At 43.3% G+C, this 20,911-nt stretch overlaps 1 protein-coding gene across 6 annotated transcripts in view; it reads right to left on the bottom strand.

Annotated features, from left to right (window-relative positions):
* Positions 1 to 5,165: 5,165 nt before the first annotated feature.
* Positions 5,166 to 20,911, bottom strand: part of LOC142582248 (NF-kappa-B inhibitor delta-like) — a 61,344-nt gene continuing 45,598 nt past the window's right edge. For 2 of the 6 annotated variants that reach the window (XM_075691717.1, XM_075691719.1), the window contains 2 exons: positions 17,753 to 17,812; positions 5,166 to 10,489 (listed from right to left, as the gene is read on the bottom strand). In XM_075691717.1, the coding sequence (XP_075547832.1) occupies positions 17,789 to 17,812 (24 nt within the window). In that variant the 3' untranslated portion in view covers positions 5,166 to 10,489; positions 17,753 to 17,788. Of the gene's footprint in view, positions 17,813 to 20,911 lie in introns of all 6 variants that reach the window. The other 4 variants (XM_075691713.1, XM_075691714.1, XM_075691716.1 and 1 more) reach the window with 2 other exon arrangements.

Below are 20,911 nucleotides of genomic sequence, written 5' to 3'. Positions count from 1 at the left end.
GTAGTACTCGACTACTCGTATTAAAAAGATCATTTCATTACGTTATAAGACGGAAGAAAATGATACTTGTCTACTTCTATTCGATTCTAAGAAAAAATAACATTTTGACGTTACCCTTATGGGGAGTATGGGTGATCAAGAGGTTCCGTTTTCGCTCGACTCTGCGCGCTCGACTTTGCGCCGCGCGCGCTTTGCAGTTTGTTTCGTTATCGCGTCGTGCTGCGGTGGTCCTGCTGGCTCGCGAAACTTGCTTTTGGAACAAGAAGCGAGAATGCCACGACCACGTGATGTCGTGGGATGTGCGAACGGTCCGCGGAGTTGCAACGGCGAATCCAACGTTACTTATTACTGCGTGCCAACGGGTGAACCTCTCCGTTCGAAGTGGTTAAGTGCCGTACCTCTGCCACAGCGCGCTGGGAAAGAGCCGAAAAATCACGTAGGGTGCTCGCTGCACTTTCGTCCAGTGTATTACGAGTTCAACGCCGACTTACTGAAGTCGTGTGGGGTGCCTTTCAAAGCAGGCCGCCGTCGTAGTGGTACGCCGCAGCGCTAGCCCTCAGCAGCAGGTCACGTTCATCAGTGCTTATATCGCTGAAGTCGAGCCCAGCATCGCGAGCCAATCTGTAGTTGTCAGGGTCGTCCATTACAATGCGCGTTGAAGTTGACGTCATAAAATAACCAGCTCATTTTCGCGCGTTTTCCCTTCCGCTAGCCAACATAGTTCCGTTTTCGCGCTGCTGTCGGCTCTGTCTTGGCTCTGTTTCTGGCCGCGCGTTTGCGTTTTGTGCAGAAAAGCCGTAGCGCCGTCTGCGGGCGCCGTTTTACTCACCGACGGCGCAACGTCACTATGAGAACATGACGTCACCACTTCTCGATAGGAGGGCGGGCGATTTGAACTGCGCTAGAGGTACGCGGACGCTTTAGAACGCATTTTATCTTAAAATAAGTCTCTTCTTCGCACGAAACAAGCGTTCCGAGGTTTCTGGGATGGTATTTCAACAGTCCACGTTGACTTAATATTAACCTTTAGTGTCCCTTTAATGCTCTCATGCACTGGGTCGAAAATAGTTGCGTGACATAAAGGACATTCCTAAAGTTGAACAGCGTGGTATTGTGGGGTTTTTCACAGTTGAAGGTGTTTCCCCAAAAACATTTAGTCGCTGTATGGCTGTCCTGTACGTTGAACATTGCACATCACTGGCCACTGTGAAGCATTGGAGCACACGGTTCAAAGAAGGACGTGAAATTTTCAAAGACAATCCAAGACTGGGCCAAAGCCACCGTGCAATCATCCCCAACAAGGTTGAGGAGCTGATTAGACGAGAACAGAGGATAAGCATCGATGAACTGGAAGAGCGTTAGAACATCAAGCACGGTTTGGTTCACACCATAAGTCATGAACATCTAGGTTATCGGCTCTACTGTCCGCAACGGCCGCACAAGATTTTGAACCACCGCCAGAAGACTGAGAGGTTCGGCGCTGCCTTGGCTCATCTGATCCGGTATCAGAATGAAGGTGACGAATTCTTGTCTGTAATTGTCACTGGGGACGAATCATGGTGCCACTATTACGATCCTGAAACACGACGGCAATGCTTACAGTGGAAACATTCGAATTCGCCACCCCAAAAGAAAGCAAAGGCCATCATTTTCGCCGGAAAGGTGTTGTTGACTTTCTTTTCGATCGTCAGGGGCCATTACTGATCGAATTTGCTAAACCTGGAGAGACTATCAATTGTTTCCAATATTGTGAAACGCCTGATCGGCTGCATGTCCAAATCAAGAACAAACGACGTGGAAAATCGAAGAATGGGGTCATCTTGCTCCACGACAGTGCCCGTTCCCCCATCGTTGATGTGGTTAACACAAAACTGGCAAAGTTCAAGAGGGAAACGCTGCAACATCCGCCATACAGCTCAGACCTGTCGCCTTGTGACTTCCACAATTTGGGGAAATTTAAATAACAGCTCCAGGGAACCAGATTTGTATCGGACGATGACGTGAAAAAGTCAGTTACAGACTTCTTGAAGCAGCAACCCAACGAGCTTTATGAGATGGGAATCACGCAACTCGTTAGCCAGTGGGACAAATGTTTCAATGCTCATGGAGGCTACTTTTAAATAAAGTACCCTGTTTGTCATATATTCGCATTGGCTCACTTTCATTTGACTTGCCCTTGTATATTTTGCAGAATTCCTGCTTTTTATACATACTCTCTGTTGCGACTATGATTTCGGTGCAATTACTCACGATACACACGACCGGCAACAGCTGCTCCTGTGTAATACGTTGGAACAAATGACAGCATGATTGAGATTTTTCACTGGCCGTCGCATATGTACAAATATCTAAACAAAAGTTCTTGAATACGAAAGTTTCATTAAGTTATTTGTCCTCAACTTGTTCATTTCATGGCCTTTACATTTTTCATATCAGCGGCATGCACTGCTTTGCTGGTTTCAAACTGATATATTTCTAAAGTTCGTGTGATATTTTCTTTACTTACTAAATAGACAAAAACACAGAAGCACTGATCTCAGTTATTTCGGGCACAATTTTTGGGGCTTACGAGCATATTCTTTTATTAAAAAATACATATTTTACTTGTCTTGACAGTGCGTAGCGTTCAAAAATTCGTTTGAAGCGTCTTGGGCAATGACAATGCAGTTATTCATGTATTTGATTCCTTGACAAATTCTATAAGGAGGAGGCCGAGCTGCAACGCGAGCCCCCTTCGAACAAAATGTCTGGCTACGCCACAGATGTCCTCACTCCCTTCTAGACACACTATTTCATCATTCCCTTAGACGGCTGCTATTGGCTGATAGCTGACATAAAGCTGCAGTCTGCTACATGGCGTAGATACCGCGGCCGCCGTGAGGTGCCGCCACGAGTCCACTGGCTTAGCGCACTGCGGCTCGCTGAGGACAACCGCGTTAGGTTTATGTTTAGCGTGTCATAGGCACCCATGGCAAAAGTCGTGGAGTCTACGTTAACATCCAAACTGAAAGCTTTGAAGCATTGAAGTACTTTTTTGTGGCAGATTATTTCTGATATATCCTAGTTTCACTTGAAATGCCTTTCTCCACTTCGATAAAAAGTGGTCCAGGCCCCTTTAAAGCCCTGGAGCTGTTGAAGTTTTATTTTTTTAGACACCCCAAGGTGCCAAATATAGCCAAATCTGACCAGCCACAGAAAGTTTCAATTCATACAGAGCATACCGTTGCTTGCGGAACACTTGTGGAGGCAATACTTGGCAATTAGAAAAGTTGTCAAATTGATCGACTTCCCATGGCCTGGTAAGGAAATCATCAATAGCCTCTCACTATGTGCTTACACTGCACAAGATTAATATTACTGTGCATTTAAATTGTCACAATTTGCCATCTGTATGTTTATGCATCCAGGCTGCAGCTTTTAAGTCATTATGTCAGCACCTAAGCATCTGAAATTATTTGCTTTTGACTGGTGGGTTATAGCAAATAGAAAGGCAATTTGTTATGGTACAATTTAATTCTGTTAAAATTTCTCTTTAATGGAATAAAACGAGAATAAATCAGACTGGTTGTTTACACAGGCATGCGCTTTCAGTAAAAAGGAAGGCGCGGATTCGCGCGAAAGGCGAAGCATCGATTGCGATAGTAAATTAGTAGATAGCTATACGAAGTAAGGATATTAGTTTTATTGGCCGTATAGACTCATAAACGTTCGCTTCTAACTAAATTAACAAGCATGGTGTCATGCACCCACCAGCAAACATGAACACATCTCACTCGATGACCTTGGAAAGTAGTCAAAACGCTGGAGTGAGGAAGCGTGGCAGCAGCAGCGAACGAATAGACCTTCGTGCTGCCTCTCGCTTCAACGCGAACTAAGCGGCGAAAACACAGTGCCCAAGAAGCTATGAACCCTCGGCGCACCTAGACTCTGTACTCATCGCACAGTGCTTCCACGATTAGGCATGTGCGACGCCGGGCCATACGCAGCTGGGTACCAATTTAACATTAGCAGGTTGGAAGTCTTCATTGCCATCATTGTAACAAAACAGGTGACTCAATGTACCTGTAAAATTCCTACATCAGCTTCCTGGCACAGTAGAAACCAGTTGGGGACTTCCGTTTTCTATTTGGGCCTCTGTGATCAAGCTCAGTACCTGCTGCTATCCTAGCTGCCCTGCCTTTCATGCCTTTCAGTCATGAAGTTTGGAATTTGACAGGATTCCAGAGTCTCCACAACAGGTCTTTGAGGCCCCAGAACACTGTTTGCTTTCCCAACCATGGTCCAAAAACTACCTAGGTTCCTCAAGAACGTTCCAAAGACTGAGTGCATGTGACGCCTTACGTGGTGTGTTGCTTGCATCTCAGGCAGTGGGCAAGTGTCACACTCTTTGCTACTGCAGGATTGTTCAGAAGCATATTCAGGGGAGGACTTGAAAGTGAATCTGCTATCATTTGTGGGGATGCTAGACTCTCATGCGTCCCCTTATGTTTTCCCCGCATGGCTCTTGCTTCTGCTGTAATCCGGCTTCTACTCGAAGCTAAGCGCTGGCGGCGGTGTTGCAGCATATTACGAGAAATGGCACGAGTTTTGTGCTGCTAACATCACTTAACGGTGCGGTTAGTTGGGCACGGCAGTGAGTAGGCTCTTCCTCTTTGTCTTAGGGTTGGCAAGCGGCCTACGCAAGTGCCTGCACCGATCCATGCTTCTGTGAGACCGTCTTGCGAGGCATAGGAGCAGGACGCCAGAGTAGACGAACACAATTGTTCGTACGTGCCACCGTTCGCATGACCGTACACGTGAACGACCAGGCGTTGGTGTCTAGCATGGGGCAAACATATTCGCTCGATATCCAGTCTTCGCGAGTCGGACTTTCTAGATTTGTCGCGCGCCCATCAGCATGTTCTGTGGATAGCAATTCGGCTAGCAGGCATTAGTATATGAAATGTGCAATAAATGCTCTTTCGATTGTTTTCCCTACTGTGTTGTCGTTCCTTTGTCCCAAGGGCACATGCGAGACCCCACACATTAGAAAGGGACACTGACCGAGTTTTCGTGCTGCTAGTTTGTGAATAGTGATCTTACTGCTTCCTTTAGCTCTAGCAGATTTTAATATCCTATGTCATTCGAGCTACACTTGACTGTCTGAAAAAACACTCGGGCTCGTGTTGCCATTTGAAGTGACATAACTGCTTGAAACTATTCCAAGCCATACATCATCGATTTATTCAGATAAAAAACAACAGCACTGAAGTAAATCTGCACTTGCAATCACAGCTGCATACAAATGAACCTTACGTCAGCGTCGAAGTGCCCAGCAGGCAACACAGTCTTATTCATTCATGGCAAACACCAATGAACATATAAAGCACCTAATATATAAGAGTGGATGCTTGGGCTTGTCAGTATATATTTCATTGCTGAAACCAAGAATGAAAAAATAATGTAGACATAGGGACAGGGATGAACACCACAGCGCTCTCCCTAAGAGCATCTAGTTTTGGAAACTTCATTTTTCGTATATTGGGTTCTTTTCAGTCTTTCCCCATCCACCTGTGTGTCAGTGTGTTCCATGCCATGTGCGGTCGCTTTCCTTCTGCATTGGCAAACAGGAAGAGTACTGTGGTGTTCATCTTTGTCTCTGTGTTTATGTTGTTTTTGTGCTCTTGGTTTTAGCAACTGTTGTACAACACAGGCAGCTCAAAACATAATGTGTTTCGTTATATGGCTGTAATTTTGCATTCATTGTCCTATGCAGGCTTAAAAAGAGACTAGTAGGCAGAGGGGGCATCATAACAAAAACCTCATTGCTGTCATAGCTTGCATATGTTAGATCGAGAAATGGAAGTGGATTAGTCTTCGCCTTCATCTTAAACAGACACTAAAGGCAAATATTAGTAAAGTAATGCTCAAGAATGTTTAAGGCATTGCTAACATTGCGAACAGAGCTTTAGTAATCGAGAAATTGAGATAGATGCCAGGCACGGGTTGAGGCTCCTCCATGACATTCAGGTACTAGCCCGATGACATAGGCACTTCTCATTATAATTCTTTCACTAGTACGAATTCTGTCACTTGTCAATGCAACAAGATATGTAGTTGCATTGCATTATAAGAAGGAATAAAATGCTACTTGTCCAGTTCAATCCCATTTTTAGAAAGAACAACTCATTGACGTTACCCTTGACAATGATGTGGGCTGTCAAAAGGTTTCATTTTTGCTTGACTCTGCACCACCCCCTCTTTCGTATTTCAGTTGTTTTATTGTTAAGTAGTGCTGCACTAGTCTTGCTAGCTCTCAAAACTCACACAAACTGCAAGTAGCAGAGAATTCCATGCCCATGTGATGTCACAGGATACTAGAACAATCCACGCCACTTTACGAAGAACAGCTGCAGCAGCGAATCTAGTGCTTCGTCTTGGCTGTTTTTCCATGACGTGTTTGTGCTTTGTTTAAAATGCATAGCGCCATCTGTCAGGTGCCATTTTACTACCCGACAGCAGTAAAGGGTGGCGATGGTGTATGCAACATTATCACTCCTCAATCGGGGGTAGGCAGTTTGAATTTAATTTCATTTCATTACCTTAAATACCCGCAAAGGGTGTTACATAAGAGGTGGGAACAAACATTCAGATGACTTATAGCAATCAATACAATGAAAAGTGATTTGTAATAATTTCCGCAAAAGTGGATGAGGATGTAATACAGCGATGTCGTTGGATAGGTTATTCCAGTTGGCTGCAACACGGGAAAAAAATAAAACAGCAAAAGTGACAGTGCGGGCATGTGGCCGGGAAAATTGAAATGGATGACTGGTGCGGTGAGATATGCGGGCTGGTGGGATGATATAGGATGTGCAGCATAGTGAACCGTGTGTGAAATAAGCAAAGGCTGGCAATACAGTGACAGAGTGAAAGTTGTAATAAACCTGATTCCACTTTCAAGGACGATAGACTGATGTATGAATATGAAGAGTGAATAAATCGAGCTGCTCTGTTTTGAAGTGATTCAAGCACATTAATAAGGTAGGCATGGTGTGTGTTCCAAATGGGTGATGCGTATTCTAACTTCGATACGACAAAAGTTTTGTATGCTAGTAATCTCACGTGTTGAGGGGCATAGTGGAGATGATGACACAAGAAGCCAAGCCTTTTATTAGCAGACGAAATTACATTAGTAATGTGCAGGGCCCAGGACAAATCATTAGACAGGGTGACACCTATTTATATGATAGGACAGACTGTACAGGGATATTGGCTATTGCGTATGGGAAATCAAGCAAATGATGCCGGCAGTAGAAAGACGGACTTAATCAGGATTAAGTTCCGTTAACCAATCATTGCATCATTCCTTAATGCTGTTAATGTCGTCCTGAAGCATTTCTTCGTCAGCGGTATTAGTAACAGCGCGATAAATCGCGCAGTTGTCGGTGAACATTCGTATATTAGAAGATACTTTGGTCGGTAAATCATTAATGAAAATTAAAAATAGGAGCGGGCCTAGTATCGACCCCTGGGGAACGCTGGATGTTACACGTAGGGTAGGGAAATTGAGATCGTTAAAAGCAACAAACAGTAGCGATTAGTCAAGAATTCTTCGATCCATCTTAAGATAGCGGGTGAGATATTCAAATAGGAAAGCTTTAGTAGTAAACATTTATGCGGAACCTTGTCGAATGCTTTTGCAAAATCTAAAAAATATGGCATCGGTCTGTTGGTTAAAGTCGAGATTAGTATGAAAACATGCACAAAGATAGCCAGTTGCGTTTGACACGAGAAACCTTTTCGAAAGCCGTGTTGTGAAGAATGGAAAAAGTTGCTTGATTTGAGGATGCTCATAATGTGTGTGTAGATGACGTGTTCCATGAGCTTGCAGGGCATGCTAGTAAGAGAAATGGGACGGTAATTAAAGGCTGAATCTTTGTTACCTCATTTGAAGACTGGAATGACCTTTCCAGTTTTTCAGTCGTCTGGTAGCTGTCCAGATGAAAAGGAGACAGAAATTTGCCACAAACATCACTAGTGTTCTTAAGAAAAGTTAATATTATCAACGCCACAAGCGGATGAATGTTTTAGGTTTTGGATTAGTAATGATATACCCGATGGTTGGAATGCAAGTGGTATCATTGCATGCTCGATCTTTGAAGATGGCGTAGGAAGTGACGTTTGTTTCATTCGTAAAAACACATGAAAAAGTGGTGCTAAATAAGGCAGCACACTCAGCGTCAGTGATGACTGTGCCTGTTTCATCTGTCAGGGTTATCTTGGGTGCGTGATGCAGGTTTATGATCTAGTGTTCTTAAGAACTTTCGAGTTAATATTATCAACGCCACAAGCGGATGAATGCTTTAGGTTTTGGATTAGTAATGATATACCCGATGGTTGGAATGCAAGTGGTATCATAGCATGCTCGATCTTTGAAGATGGCGTAGGAAGTGACATTTCTGTTTCATTAGTAAAAATGCATCAAAAAGTGGCGTTGAATAAGGCAGCACACTCAGCGTCAGTGATGAATGTGCCTGTTTCATCTGCCAGGGTTATCTTGGGTGCGTGATGCAGGTTTACGATTTGCCAGAATTTTTGGGGGTTACTGGTAAACATATTAGGTAGGTCCAAATGAAAAAAACATACGCTTGGCATCACGAATTCCAATCAGATATATTTTTTCAGCCTCCCGGTATTTCGCCCATGCGTCACCCATTCCCTTGAGTCCTGGCCAAAGGGTAAAGACGTTTATTCTTATTTTTCAAACGATTCAGTGTGTTATTAAATCAGGGCTTTTGTGAAACACAAAAACTTAACTCGGGAATAAATTTGTTGATTAGACAGTCAAGTTTATTTTTGAACAATGACTAATTTTCTTGAATGCTTTGAGGATAAAAACTAGGGGCAAAAACTTCATAAAATACATGAAGTTCATTATTTATCGTCACATAATTTCCTTTGTCATAAAGACGAATAGTCTTGTTGTATTTTCGGCGCCAGATCGGGGTGAGCTCAAAGCTAGCATGAACGACTTTGCGGTCGCTAATCTCAGGGAGGCACACAATGGGCTGAATGCTATCTGGTACATTAGTTAGAAGGAGGTACAAAATGTTTGCACTGTTTTGTGTTACGCAAGTGGGTTCTAGTATTAGCTGAGTCAGATTGAAATTGTGGCAAAGATCAATAAATTCATTAAATTGCATTAAAGGTAAGCGGACCCTTCAGATGCAATTTTCTCTTAAACTAAGTCTTTTCTTGGCACGAAACAACTTCTGCAAGGTTTCTGGAATGGTATTTTAACAGTCCATGATGACTTGATATTTGCCTTTAGTATCCCTTTAATTAAGAAATGTGAAGAGAAGTACGCCAGAAGAACCTACCAGTCCAGCCTGAGTAAATGTACACCTCTAGCATCCCTTTAAAGGGCCCCTCACCAGGCCCCATAGGAAATTTTGGTTATACACTGGAATTTGTTACGTGTTCTCTAGGGAGTGTTCTGCCACAAAATTTTTTCATATCGGCTCGGTAATAGCCGAGATATGAATATTTCAGTGCCGCGAACCCATTTCACAAGGCGAGCTCTACTGCATAGTGAGACACTCGTCTCCACTTGCACCGACTAGCCTCTGCAAGCAAAATTCCTTCCCCGTGTTCTACCATACCGGACCTCGAGGATCGCGTGACATCTACGTCACGGGCCCTGCCTTAATTTTTTTTTTGTCCTCACTTTTTTTTTTTTTTCTGGTGCTGCGCTTTCCGCTGACGGTGTCGCGCGCAAGCTGTTGTGATGTCTTGTATCGCGCAGCGCAAGATAGGTTGGAACACGGTAGAAAATGGCATAGTTTCGGTACCTGCGCACGTGACTGCAGGACCATGGGAACAAGCAGAAGTACATCTCTCTTGCTGCGGTGCGAAGTAAAACAATAAACATGCAGACATTCCGTTTGTGTGTTTTATTAGAGAGGTTTAGCTTGTCCGGTATTCGGGTAAACGCAGGCGGATGGGGAAGTTGGGACGGAGGCGTAAACGGGAGCAACCTGCATGGTGCAGCCACTTGGTGGCACAGACCTCAAAGAGACAAAATCAGCTAGTATTGCCTTAACCAAGTGTATTCTACTTCACTGCTGGTGTAAATTTTCGGCAGCAACGCAACTGCACCAGTGCCGAACATTTATGCCAGCAGCGAAGTAGAATACGCTTGGTTAAGTCAATACTAGCTGTTTTTCTCTTTGAGCTCTGTGCCACCAGGTGGCTTCACTATGCAGGCTGCTCCCGTTTACGCCTCCGCCCCAAGGGCCCCGTCCGCCTGCGTTTACCCGAATACCAGACAAGCTTTAACCTCTCTATTATTTCTCTAAATTTCACTTTGTCAATTCAAGCAACAGATCACACAAATAACAGATGTTGCCTTGGATAATTCTCAGTCACGTGTCACCATGAGCGACTTCACAGTGCGGACCCGACTACGTAGGGCGACTATGTCACCGTCCGGCTTGGAGCGTGGTCGCTGCGAGAGGAAGGGAAAGCGGCGTTCGGATCGAAATTTCAAAATTTCCATGGTGCATAGCGACGTAATTCTTTGCAAACACGATTGCTAGCATGCATTGTACGCTCTACGCTTGTCAACTCAAAAGGGCCAGACCTGGTGAGGGGCCTTTTAATGGGAGAATTTCAATGTACAGTGCAGCACTTTCCGCTGGAAACTATGATAGAGTTTATACAGCCAGTTTCATTACAGTGAAGTGTTACACAAAACTGAATGCATGCAGGTCCATGCAAGCACATTAAAACTTCAACAGCAGTGGCAACAGCAAGGCATTACATCTAGTGAAGTGCAAAAATTCAGTAAGTACAGTAAGTAAATAGGCACTACAGAAAAAGCCCACATCTTTCTAAACACTAATGCATTACATAGAAACAACAATAAAAGCAAAATATTCGCACTGCTTCACACAGATCAGTGAAGATGAGCACCCTCAAGCATAAAAATATTGCCCAACTAAGGCTAAGCTTTAGTGACATATAAAACCTGCAGTGACTGAAGCAAAATATGATTTCACCCAATGGAAGACTTCATAGAAAGTGTAGGCGTACAATAAAGCTCTGCCTCAGGGCTTTACATTCTATGTTGAACTGTTCTAAAAGCAAAGTTATGTAGATATAGAAAAGAGAACAAGCTGACATAACATGTAATTTAATGCTTTTAAAATCATTGAAATAATGCAACATTAAACATTTCTGGCTTTCATTTGACACTTTCAGCACTCCTTGGAGCTTAGGTTTCATACTGACACTTGGCATCTGAACAATTGAACTGTTTATTTTTCTGGAGGGCCAAACTGAAGCCAAAGCACTGCAACAGCAACATGAGAGCATTTGTACACTTAATAAATGCACAGCTGAGATCTCAAGCTGAAGTCTTTCTCTTAACATTATGATTAAGATGGTTGTGGCAGTTAAAAACTTAAGGCAACACTTTTATGGCATCCTGCTTGATTAGGGTGCAAAAAAAAAAAAAAAAAAAAACCTGGGAGCCATATTCTGTAATGAGCAATTCCACTATACATTCTTTAGGCCTTATTGTTGGCTCAACTACTGTTATGCAGCTGTTATCACTGTGATTTATCATTTGGCATGATAGATGACAAGGAAAGAAGAATGGAAAATGAAATACTGCATCCAGGTATAATGAACATTTTGAAAAGTAAGGCGCTGTGCTATCACAACTAACATTTCAAACCCTGTAGCTGTAAAAGAAGGATGCATGTGAGGTTCCGAAGCACGGAAGTACGACCAAACTGGGCATGATACTCAGGCGACCAGAGTCAGCATGAACACGGCTCGACAGGCCACTGCCACGCAAAGTGTTGGCGATTATGGTTTGTCTACCATTTGCTTACGTTGTTGCTGATAATGGTTCACGATGGTGTTCTACCTTTAGAACTTTGCACTTTTTTATACAAAGTGAAAAGAAAAAGGAAAAAACGTAACTTTGCGGCGCACTACGTAAGTGTAGCCGATGCTGCAGCCATGGCAGCAAGACTTTTGCAAAATGCTCGTATGCCACAGTAGTTTCCTCTTCCAGCCAACTAGAATGCTACTCTATCGTATTCAGAATCCACTAATGTCGCACTGTTAGTAACATATATCACAAGCTCTCGGACAAATAATGAAGTGGATGCACTCGTAGTTTCTAAATGACAGGTGATCGGAACTGTCTGGGCACCGTTTCAGAGAGGCTTTTCATTCTTTAATGTTTAATGCTTTTAAAGGAAATTTGCAATTAGATGCATAGAAGTGTCAGGAACAAAAATGAAAGCAGTGAAAATTCAATTTTCGGACCAACGTGGTCTTGAATCGTAACTGCCAACGCCAGCTGCAGTGTCTTTAATTTTTGTGCATTTTGAAGGGCGAGTCCAGATACAGTCGAAACCACTTATAATGATACCGGTTTTAACAATATATCGATTATAACAATGGGAAGCTGCTGCACCATCAACTTCTGTATGTTTTCCATGGTGAAATAACCCGCTTACTACAATGCCCTGATGCCACATTATTGGTTATAACGACAAAGTTTGTCTGCTAGGTGTCTGAACCGAACGGTAGTGAAATGCAAAACCTTGAAAAAAATAAAAATAAAACAAGAAATTCGAGCCCTTGCATGAAACAGCCACTGTGCACTCATTTTCTAGCCATCTCCGCGTGCCTCTCTCCAGTCACCCTTCCCCCTTCCAAACAGGAATGGGCTGTGCACACAGCTTGGTTACACCCACAGCTCTACGCCGCCCCACCCTCTGAAACATGAATGGACCGCGCCAACTGCGCTGCTCGCAGGTTGCTTGCATGTTGCTTGCTGTCTCCTCATTCAGTGCAGTTCTGCAAATGTTTAATAGCTCGCGTTGGTCTTCGTCGTTTGCGTCGAAATCTTTCCTGGCCATACAGTTTCTCGTCGCCGAAACTGAAGATGGCTGATCCGCCCACTGATCATTGGCAATGCGCGACGTTGGCGGTGAAAAGAAAGCGCACGGCTGTAGATTTGGAAACTAAGTACTTCTAACCGATGAGGCGATCGGCGCGACTGTGCTTGCATCAGATAGCGACGGCGATGACGGCAGCAATGACGCGGTAGGGCACGCTGCCTCAACGTTGTCCTCACAGGAGGCCCGGCAGATGATTCCATCACTCCGGGGTTTTGTTATCGCGAGGAACCTTCCGCTGCACTACAAGGAGCACCTGGATGCCTTGGAGAAGGATGTTGGCAAGCTTCACGTAAAGCATGCAAGGCTCAGGGACTTGGGGGTTTTCTCGTGCAAGTCAGTGAGAAGTACGTGTCGAGATGCTTGTGGTGATCCCCCATCAGCGTTTCTCCTGGATTTCTCGCAATATTTAAAAGGCCCCTTTTTAAGCCACCAAAGCGATGCCTCGGCGGTACTTGCATATCGCTTGCCACCCATGAAACCTCTTTGCGGTTGTTACAGCAGTGCCGGCACATTCCTTAACGCTGAGAGCCGCGGCTTGTTACACGTGATCAGAGCGCCCAGGAAGGAGTCAAACGAGTGAACACAATCAGCAGCTGGATGGAGGAAGATGGTGGGGAGGGGAACTGGCCTCCCTGCCATTATAATTTCCTCACAACAGCTCTGCCATCACCCTATTTTGATTTTTTCATGCAACCCAGTTATAACAATTATCAGTTATAACAATGGAATTTTCATGGCACCTGAATATTGTTATGAGTGGGTTCGACTGTATCACAAACTGCTGATACAAAGACCACTTTTCGTGGAATTATTGAGTTAATTAAAATTCAAATTAGATTATGGGGTTTTATGTGCCAAAGCCACTTTCTGATTATGGGGCATGCCGTAGTGGGAGGCTCAGGAAATTTGGACCACTTGGGGTTCTTTAATGTGCACCTAAATCTAAGTACACAGGTGTTTTCGCATTTTGCCACCAGCAAAATGTTGCTGCCGTGGCCGGCATTCGGTCCTGCGATCTCGTGCTTAGCAGCCCAACACCATAGCCACTAAGCAAACAAGGCGGGCGCCAAGTTCATTATTAACGGGTTCAACTGTAGCACCCCTGAAGGCATGGAGTGTTTACTGTACACAGAACTATGTATATCAGGATGACAATCCACATGCTTCATACTTCCTGCTGTTTATGTGCAAATCTACATACACTTCAGACGTGTTAGACTAGCATTTTTCCTGTAGCATAAAGGTGCTTGTTTTAGAGTTGGAGGAAGGTAACACTTCCTGCCGTGGCACCGAACTTCTTTCACTTATTGTGGGCATCTATATACACTGCGGCTGAAGCGAAGCCAGCAATGCTCAGCATCACGAGCTGGTCTCATTCTCAAGTACTGACAAAGCGCAATGCTGTTTAGCATCGGTGATACGATAAGAGCTGGCATATTCGGCATGATATGATTAATGGCCTCTCTTCCACATACAACAGCAAATTCCATAACTCTCTGCTAGCTCAATGTGGTCCTTCCTGCCACAGAATATCACCTTCTTAAACACATCTGCTTGTTTACTACACATAGCCACAAACGTTTGGCCAAGTGCTATGACTGTGCACAGTTCATGCCAACAAATAACTAAAACAACTAACTAACTGAGCAACAAGTTAAATTTTCTCAAGCAATGAATGTAAACACAGAGAAACAGAAGCACAAATCTATGATGCACAAGAAAAATGGAGATCATACAGTAGCGTGGAATGATAAAAAGTATACAGTGTGACAATGTGGCTACATAAATGATCAGCAATCCATGGCTCTCATGTCAGTTGCAGACACAGTAAGGAGATGAGGCATCAAAGCACCAGTGAAGATGTGAGGGCCAACTGTTGATGCTGTTAGGCACCACCCTCCATCATACTGTACAATCTTTAAAGTAATTTGTCAATTCATGAAAGTGTTGTATTAGAATCACTTCAAGCAAATTACTCTGCACTATACAGACAGTTTTACAAGAGCATATGCAATGCCCTTGGATACCTTATCAAATAGCATGTCCAAATTGTGCAGTGCAGAACACAATGCAGTTCTTCGCAAGTTACTTATGCATGTCATCTTTTGGATTTAGTATGACAAACTTTGGGTGGATTGCATAGCTAGCATGAAGACATTGCGCCATACAGGGCATCCCCTTTCTTCCACATAACCTTTACCATTTCCTCTTCATTGCATGTGCAACAAGCAAACGATAAAATAAGCTTTCATTTGGCCTAATCACTTCAAGAAATAAATGTCAACAATTTTTTGTTGTTATTTTCAAGAGACACGTTGTCCAGTATTGCACTGCTATGCTTAAAAAGACATCAGTGCTGCTGTAAGTGCTTCGATTCCAGCCTACCAGACAGTGCTGCAAAATTCGACCGTTGTCAATGCTTTGGAGATGTAGAACGGTTTGCTAAAGCCTCTTTGAAGATATGAGTAGCATGCCATAGCTGTTTTGGATGCATATGTGCGACGCTGTGCTAAAGCTGTACATTACAGACTTTGTGCAACTCCAGTGGTGCACATGAGCCTGTGGTCTGCTCTGAAGAGCAAGTGAGCCATATCATAGGCATCGGTCTTGTTGGAACAATATGTATCCCACTATAGAATCAAAAATGATTTTGTACATACAAGATGAGCATGGGATCCTAGCAGACAAATTTCCATGCTTGAGTACCACAGCTAGCTTAGTGGATGCAAAGCTGTACCATAAGATTGCAACAGAAAATAATAGCACCATATGATAGATGATGGTAACAATATCAGCCAGCAGAATGCAGTGCCTTTTACCCTATGCAAACCAAAGCCTACAAGCAACTGGGATGCTGGGAGAAGTGTTTCAGAAACCACGTGTCAATCAGCACCCATGCTGAGGAACAATTATAAGCTATAATGCTGAGCAGAGCTATCAACAAAACATTGAGATGCATAGTTGCTTAGGGCATGGATTTGCTTGCTTCACCGTACTGAATGATTAACACAAAGTGAAAGCTCACCAGTGAGCTAACCACAGATAGCTGTTTTGAGTGGACCTCTGGGCCCACTTTGAGAACAGCACTCAAATGAGCATGACTTAACCTAGGTCATGTGACCTCTCAATGGGAGGGCAACTACACTGCTTCATAAATGATAGGAAAAAATCTTGCGGAAGGATGATTACAGCAAATCACATGAGTGCAGTGCTGACGATCTCAAGATGCAGCACTGCTGCTTCAAAAGAAAGAAAAAAGAAATAATGGCACTTAAATTACAAGAGAGTGACTGGTGGAGAAACCTCCTTTGTACAATGTCTCAGGTCCATGATTCATAGAAACTGAAAAGAGTCTTTCTCTACACTATTGGAGACGTTTGCTTGGGCTGCCCAATCACCGCCATTGCCTGGTGCATGCACCATCTGGGCAACAGTATGATGTCAAAGACATGCGAGTGCATTGGAAGAGGGTGTTCACCTATGCTTATAGCCTGCTTCTACACATTCTCCCTTTTACTTTTCTATTTTGTGGACATTTTCATCTGTATAGAAACACAGAACTGGGTTGAAATCGTTTGCAGCCTTCTGACACGTCAAGCTATCTTAGGTATGTTCCGCCTTCACAGTAAAGCATGTGTCAGTGGGTGTCACAATCCCGACCAAGCAACTTGATGCTTCTCAAAAGGTGTTAGAACAGCAGTAAAGGCATGCACACCGAGACAACTTTCCAGTGTACTCAGTGGTGAACCTATCCCAAGATAGTGTTTTAAGTCTGCCTTAAGAGGAAGGCCCAACTCCAACGCGGTCTATTCAAATACATGTAAAACGCAAAAAAGCTTTTCTGAGATAACCCCTGGACCGATCTTAATGAAATTCGTTGCATTTGAGAGAGAAAGCTAAATTCTAGTGACTGTTGGAAGCGGAATTTCAATTTAGGGCTTGAATTATGTTAAAGATATTTTCAAGTATTCGACCGTTTGAAAAAAATAGAAGCACGAAGTTTACAAATTAATTGCGCAGCATCAAGAACGGATATCGCGGTTCTGTAAACGGCATCCATTAGAGCATTCAAAGCGGACAAATTCGATATGTCATGTTACATTTTACGTGAATTTGTAATGTCAGTTACAAGGGTTCTGCAAAAGCTGTATTTCCATATTATTAAATTTTTTTATATTCACGTGTAACATATCAATTTGGTACGCTTTATATGTACTATTAGTTGTAATTCACAGAATTGTATTATAATTTTTTGTTGTTGAGTTACAGAGTTGTAAACTTGATGGTTTCGTTTTTTGAAAATTTTCTATTTTTACCAATTTTCAATAAAAAATTGGCGACCTAACTTAAAAATTTGAAGCCAACAGTCACTAGATTTTAAGTTGTTCTTTTAAATACAACAAACCTCGTCGAATTTGGTGCAGTGGTTGCCAAGAAAAACGAATTCTCCTTTTACATGTATTTAGATAGGAGCACCTGAGCTAAAGCTTCCTCTTAAGGCCCAAGTTATTGCAACTTTGCTCTTCTTCAGATGCACCAATGATTACTGCACTCTGAATCCCAGTCCCAGTGAATATGCAGAGGGGGTCCAGAACCAGCTGCTTTTTGTCAGCCATAGGCAGCTACAGGCACAAACTTTTCACTTCAACACTTCTTGCAATGTGGTAGGAGCCAAAGTTCTTTTAAAGAGTATGAGCAATATCAGAAGTGGTGTATGGCTCATAAAGGGACTGGTCACAGCACAGCCAAATGAGCTGGACAATTCCAAACAAATATGCACAGTGGACCTGGCAGGCAGCTTGCTTGGCCTAGCTTGGCCCTCTTCAGATGTCCAGCAACAAGCCCACCTAAGTAAAGAACAAAAGTGCCCATTATCAAAATCTCAACGTGTGTCAGCATCAATGCACATCGAGCCTGGTACATGTGCTAGGCATCTTCTATTTATGCTTGCATAAACACTCACCAAACCCCTCACCCCCCTCCCTCGTGATATTTACATTTACTATAAGCCGAGTCCTCAACTCCATTACTGCACTACCTGCCACTTGCTTTCTTTCTTATACTGGCGAAAGCAATATTTTTAGACCTCAAGCATGCAACAAAGATCACCATACTTGCTATTCAAAGAAGAGGTTATCCCTCACCCTGTCACAGATGTAGACAGGTCACCCTTGTAATCTAACCAAATGGGACTATGCAAACTGTTTCTATGTAGTCATTATGGTTTCAATTAAGATTCTACTGCACGTACATGTGAAAGGTTGCACCAGTGTAACAGCCGCAACCCTAAATTTGAGTTAAAGGAACACTTAAGTGCAACACTATGTCACTTTACAGTGCTCTTTAAAAACTATATTTTCATTCAGTAAACATAAAAGGGTTGACTACTAATCTAAAAAACAAAAGTCATGCTTCCCTTACTTATAATTTTGCGCCAAAATCTTAGCACCAGTACAGCAGTGCGATGCCAGGTATATCGAAATATTTTCTTGGTTATTGGCTCATTATTTTTATATTTTACCATTTAAGTCATTTTTACTCCTGCGTGGGCTGCACCGCACCAAATTAGCCCCCCCCCTACCTCCCCCTCCACCCCCCCCCAAAATTAAGTGCTACCCTTATACCAATGGTTCTTAAATGGGGGTCCGTGACACTCAAGCCCGCAAATAAAAAAATTAAGAAATAAAGAAATAAAAAAAGGAAAGAAGAAAATTCATATTCGAATTCGACTTGAAAAATCACCACCACCACCACCACCACCACCACCACCACCACCACCACCACCACCATCATCATCATCATCAGCCTGTTTTATGTCTACTGCAGGACAAAGGCCTCTCCCTGCGATCTCCAATTACCCCTGTCCTGCGCCAACCAATTCCAACTAGCGCACATGAATTTCCTAATTTCATCACTCCACCTTGTCTTCTGCCATCCTCGAGTGCGTTTCCCTTCTCTTGGTACCCATTCTGTAACCCTAATGGTCCAACAGCTATCTCACCGGCGCATTATATGACCTGCCCAGCTCCATTTTTTTTTTCTCTTAATGTCAATTAGAATATTGGCTATACCCTTTTGCTCTCTGATCCAAACTGCTTTCTTTCTGTCTCTTAATGTTATGCCTAGCAATCTTCATTCCATCGCTCTTGTGCGGTCCTTAACTTGTTCTCAAGCTTCTTTTCAGTCTCCAAGCCTCTGCCCCATATGCTAGCACTGGTAAAATGCACTGATTCTACACCTTCCTTTTCAATGATAATGGTAAGCTTCCACTCAGGAGCTCACAATGTCTGCCGTGTGCGAGCCAACCCATTTTTATTCTTCTATGAATTTCCTTCTCATAATCAGGGTTCCCTGTGATTAATTGACCTAGTTACACGTACTCCTTCACAGACTCTAGAGGCTGACTGGCGATCTTGAACTCTTGTTCCCTTGCCCAGCTATTCATCATTATCTTCGTCTTCTGCATATTAATCTTTAACCCCACTCTCACACTCTCTCTGTTAAGGTCCTCAATAATTGGTTGTTATTCGTCTGCATTGTTGCTGAATAGAACAATAGAGAGTTTTAGAATAGGGGTCCCAAATGTTTTGGGTCCCCAAAGAAATAGCGTCAAAGCCACTGCGCATGCGCAAGATGCAAACTGTGTTTGGGTTTTGCGTTGGGAACGTTATTTCACCAATTTAGCGGGAGCCCAAATAGCGGCCCCAAATGTTTTGCGTCGACAAACATGGCGGCACCCATCGAAGCGACGGCTCTAACGTAGCACCAAACTGGGTTCAATTCGCGGTAACGCGTGAAGTTTGCAAGCTAGGAGAAGTGACTGCGGTTATCGCTTTCTCTCAACTAGTGTGTGTTATGAAGATTGACTCATTAGACGCCACTGATTTTGAATTCGATCGTGGATAGTATGGCTCGTAGGCCTAACACGGCTAAGCTTGGCTGGTGAAGGCACGTAAAGTTGGTTTGCTCAAAACTAAGCGCAACTAATTGTTTGCTGCTTACAGAATAACCTCTAAATTGTAATTAAATGTGAATACACGAAAGTCAAAATTATTATTCCCATCATAAAATGGTATATTTTATTTAATTATTTCTAATAGCTTTTCTTTGACACCGTAGTGGCGCTGTCAGCGCAAGACGCTATCCGCAAACGTAAAACCCTATTCTAAAACTCTTCACTCCTACGTGCCCCAACGCTAACAGCCGCAAAACTCTTTGGGGTCCCAAACTATTGGGGCCCCTATTCTAAAACTCTCTAATGTCATTGGCAAATCAAAGGTTGCTAAGGCGGAGGAGGAGGAGGAGGAACTTTATTATTGCAGAAACTGTTGCATGGTTTATTCCTGGGTGGTTCCCTCTGACAGGGCTCCACTGGCGATCGCGGCTCGCCGGGCCTGGTCTTCACCGTCGATCCTTACTCCCAAGCCTTCCCAGTTTAATAGCTTGAATACTTCTTCCAAGCACACAGTGAATAGCATTGGAGAGATTATGTCTCTCTGTCTGACCCCTTTCTTTATAGGCATCTTCCTGCTTTTCTTGTGTAGAATTAAGGTAGCTGTGTAACTTCTGTAGACATTTTCCAAGGTATTTACGTAAACGTTCTGTACTCCTTGATTACGTAATGCCTCTATGACTGCTGGTATCTCTACTGAATCAAATGCCTTTTCGTAACCTAGAAAGCCATATAGAGGGGCTTATTGTACTATGCAGATTTCTCGATAACCTGATTAATGACATTGATGTGATCCATTGTGGAGTATCCCTTCCTGAAGCCAGCCTGTTCCCTTGGTTGACAAAAGTCCAGTGTTGCCCTTATACTATTGGACATTATTTTGGTAAATATTATATATAATACTGAGAGTAGGCTAATGGGCCTATAATTTTTCAATTCTTTAACGTCTCCCTTTTTGTGGATTAGTATGTCTGCATTCTTCCCGTTTTCCCTT

The sequence above is a fragment of the Dermacentor variabilis genome, chromosome 5, assembly GCF_050947875.1.
Source record: "Dermacentor variabilis isolate Ectoservices chromosome 5, ASM5094787v1, whole genome shotgun sequence".
NCBI classification, from domain to species: Eukaryota; Metazoa; Arthropoda; class Arachnida; order Ixodida; family Ixodidae; genus Dermacentor; species Dermacentor variabilis.
Note: the sequence above shows the minus strand (reverse complement) of the source record. Positions and strands in the feature narration are given on the sequence as shown.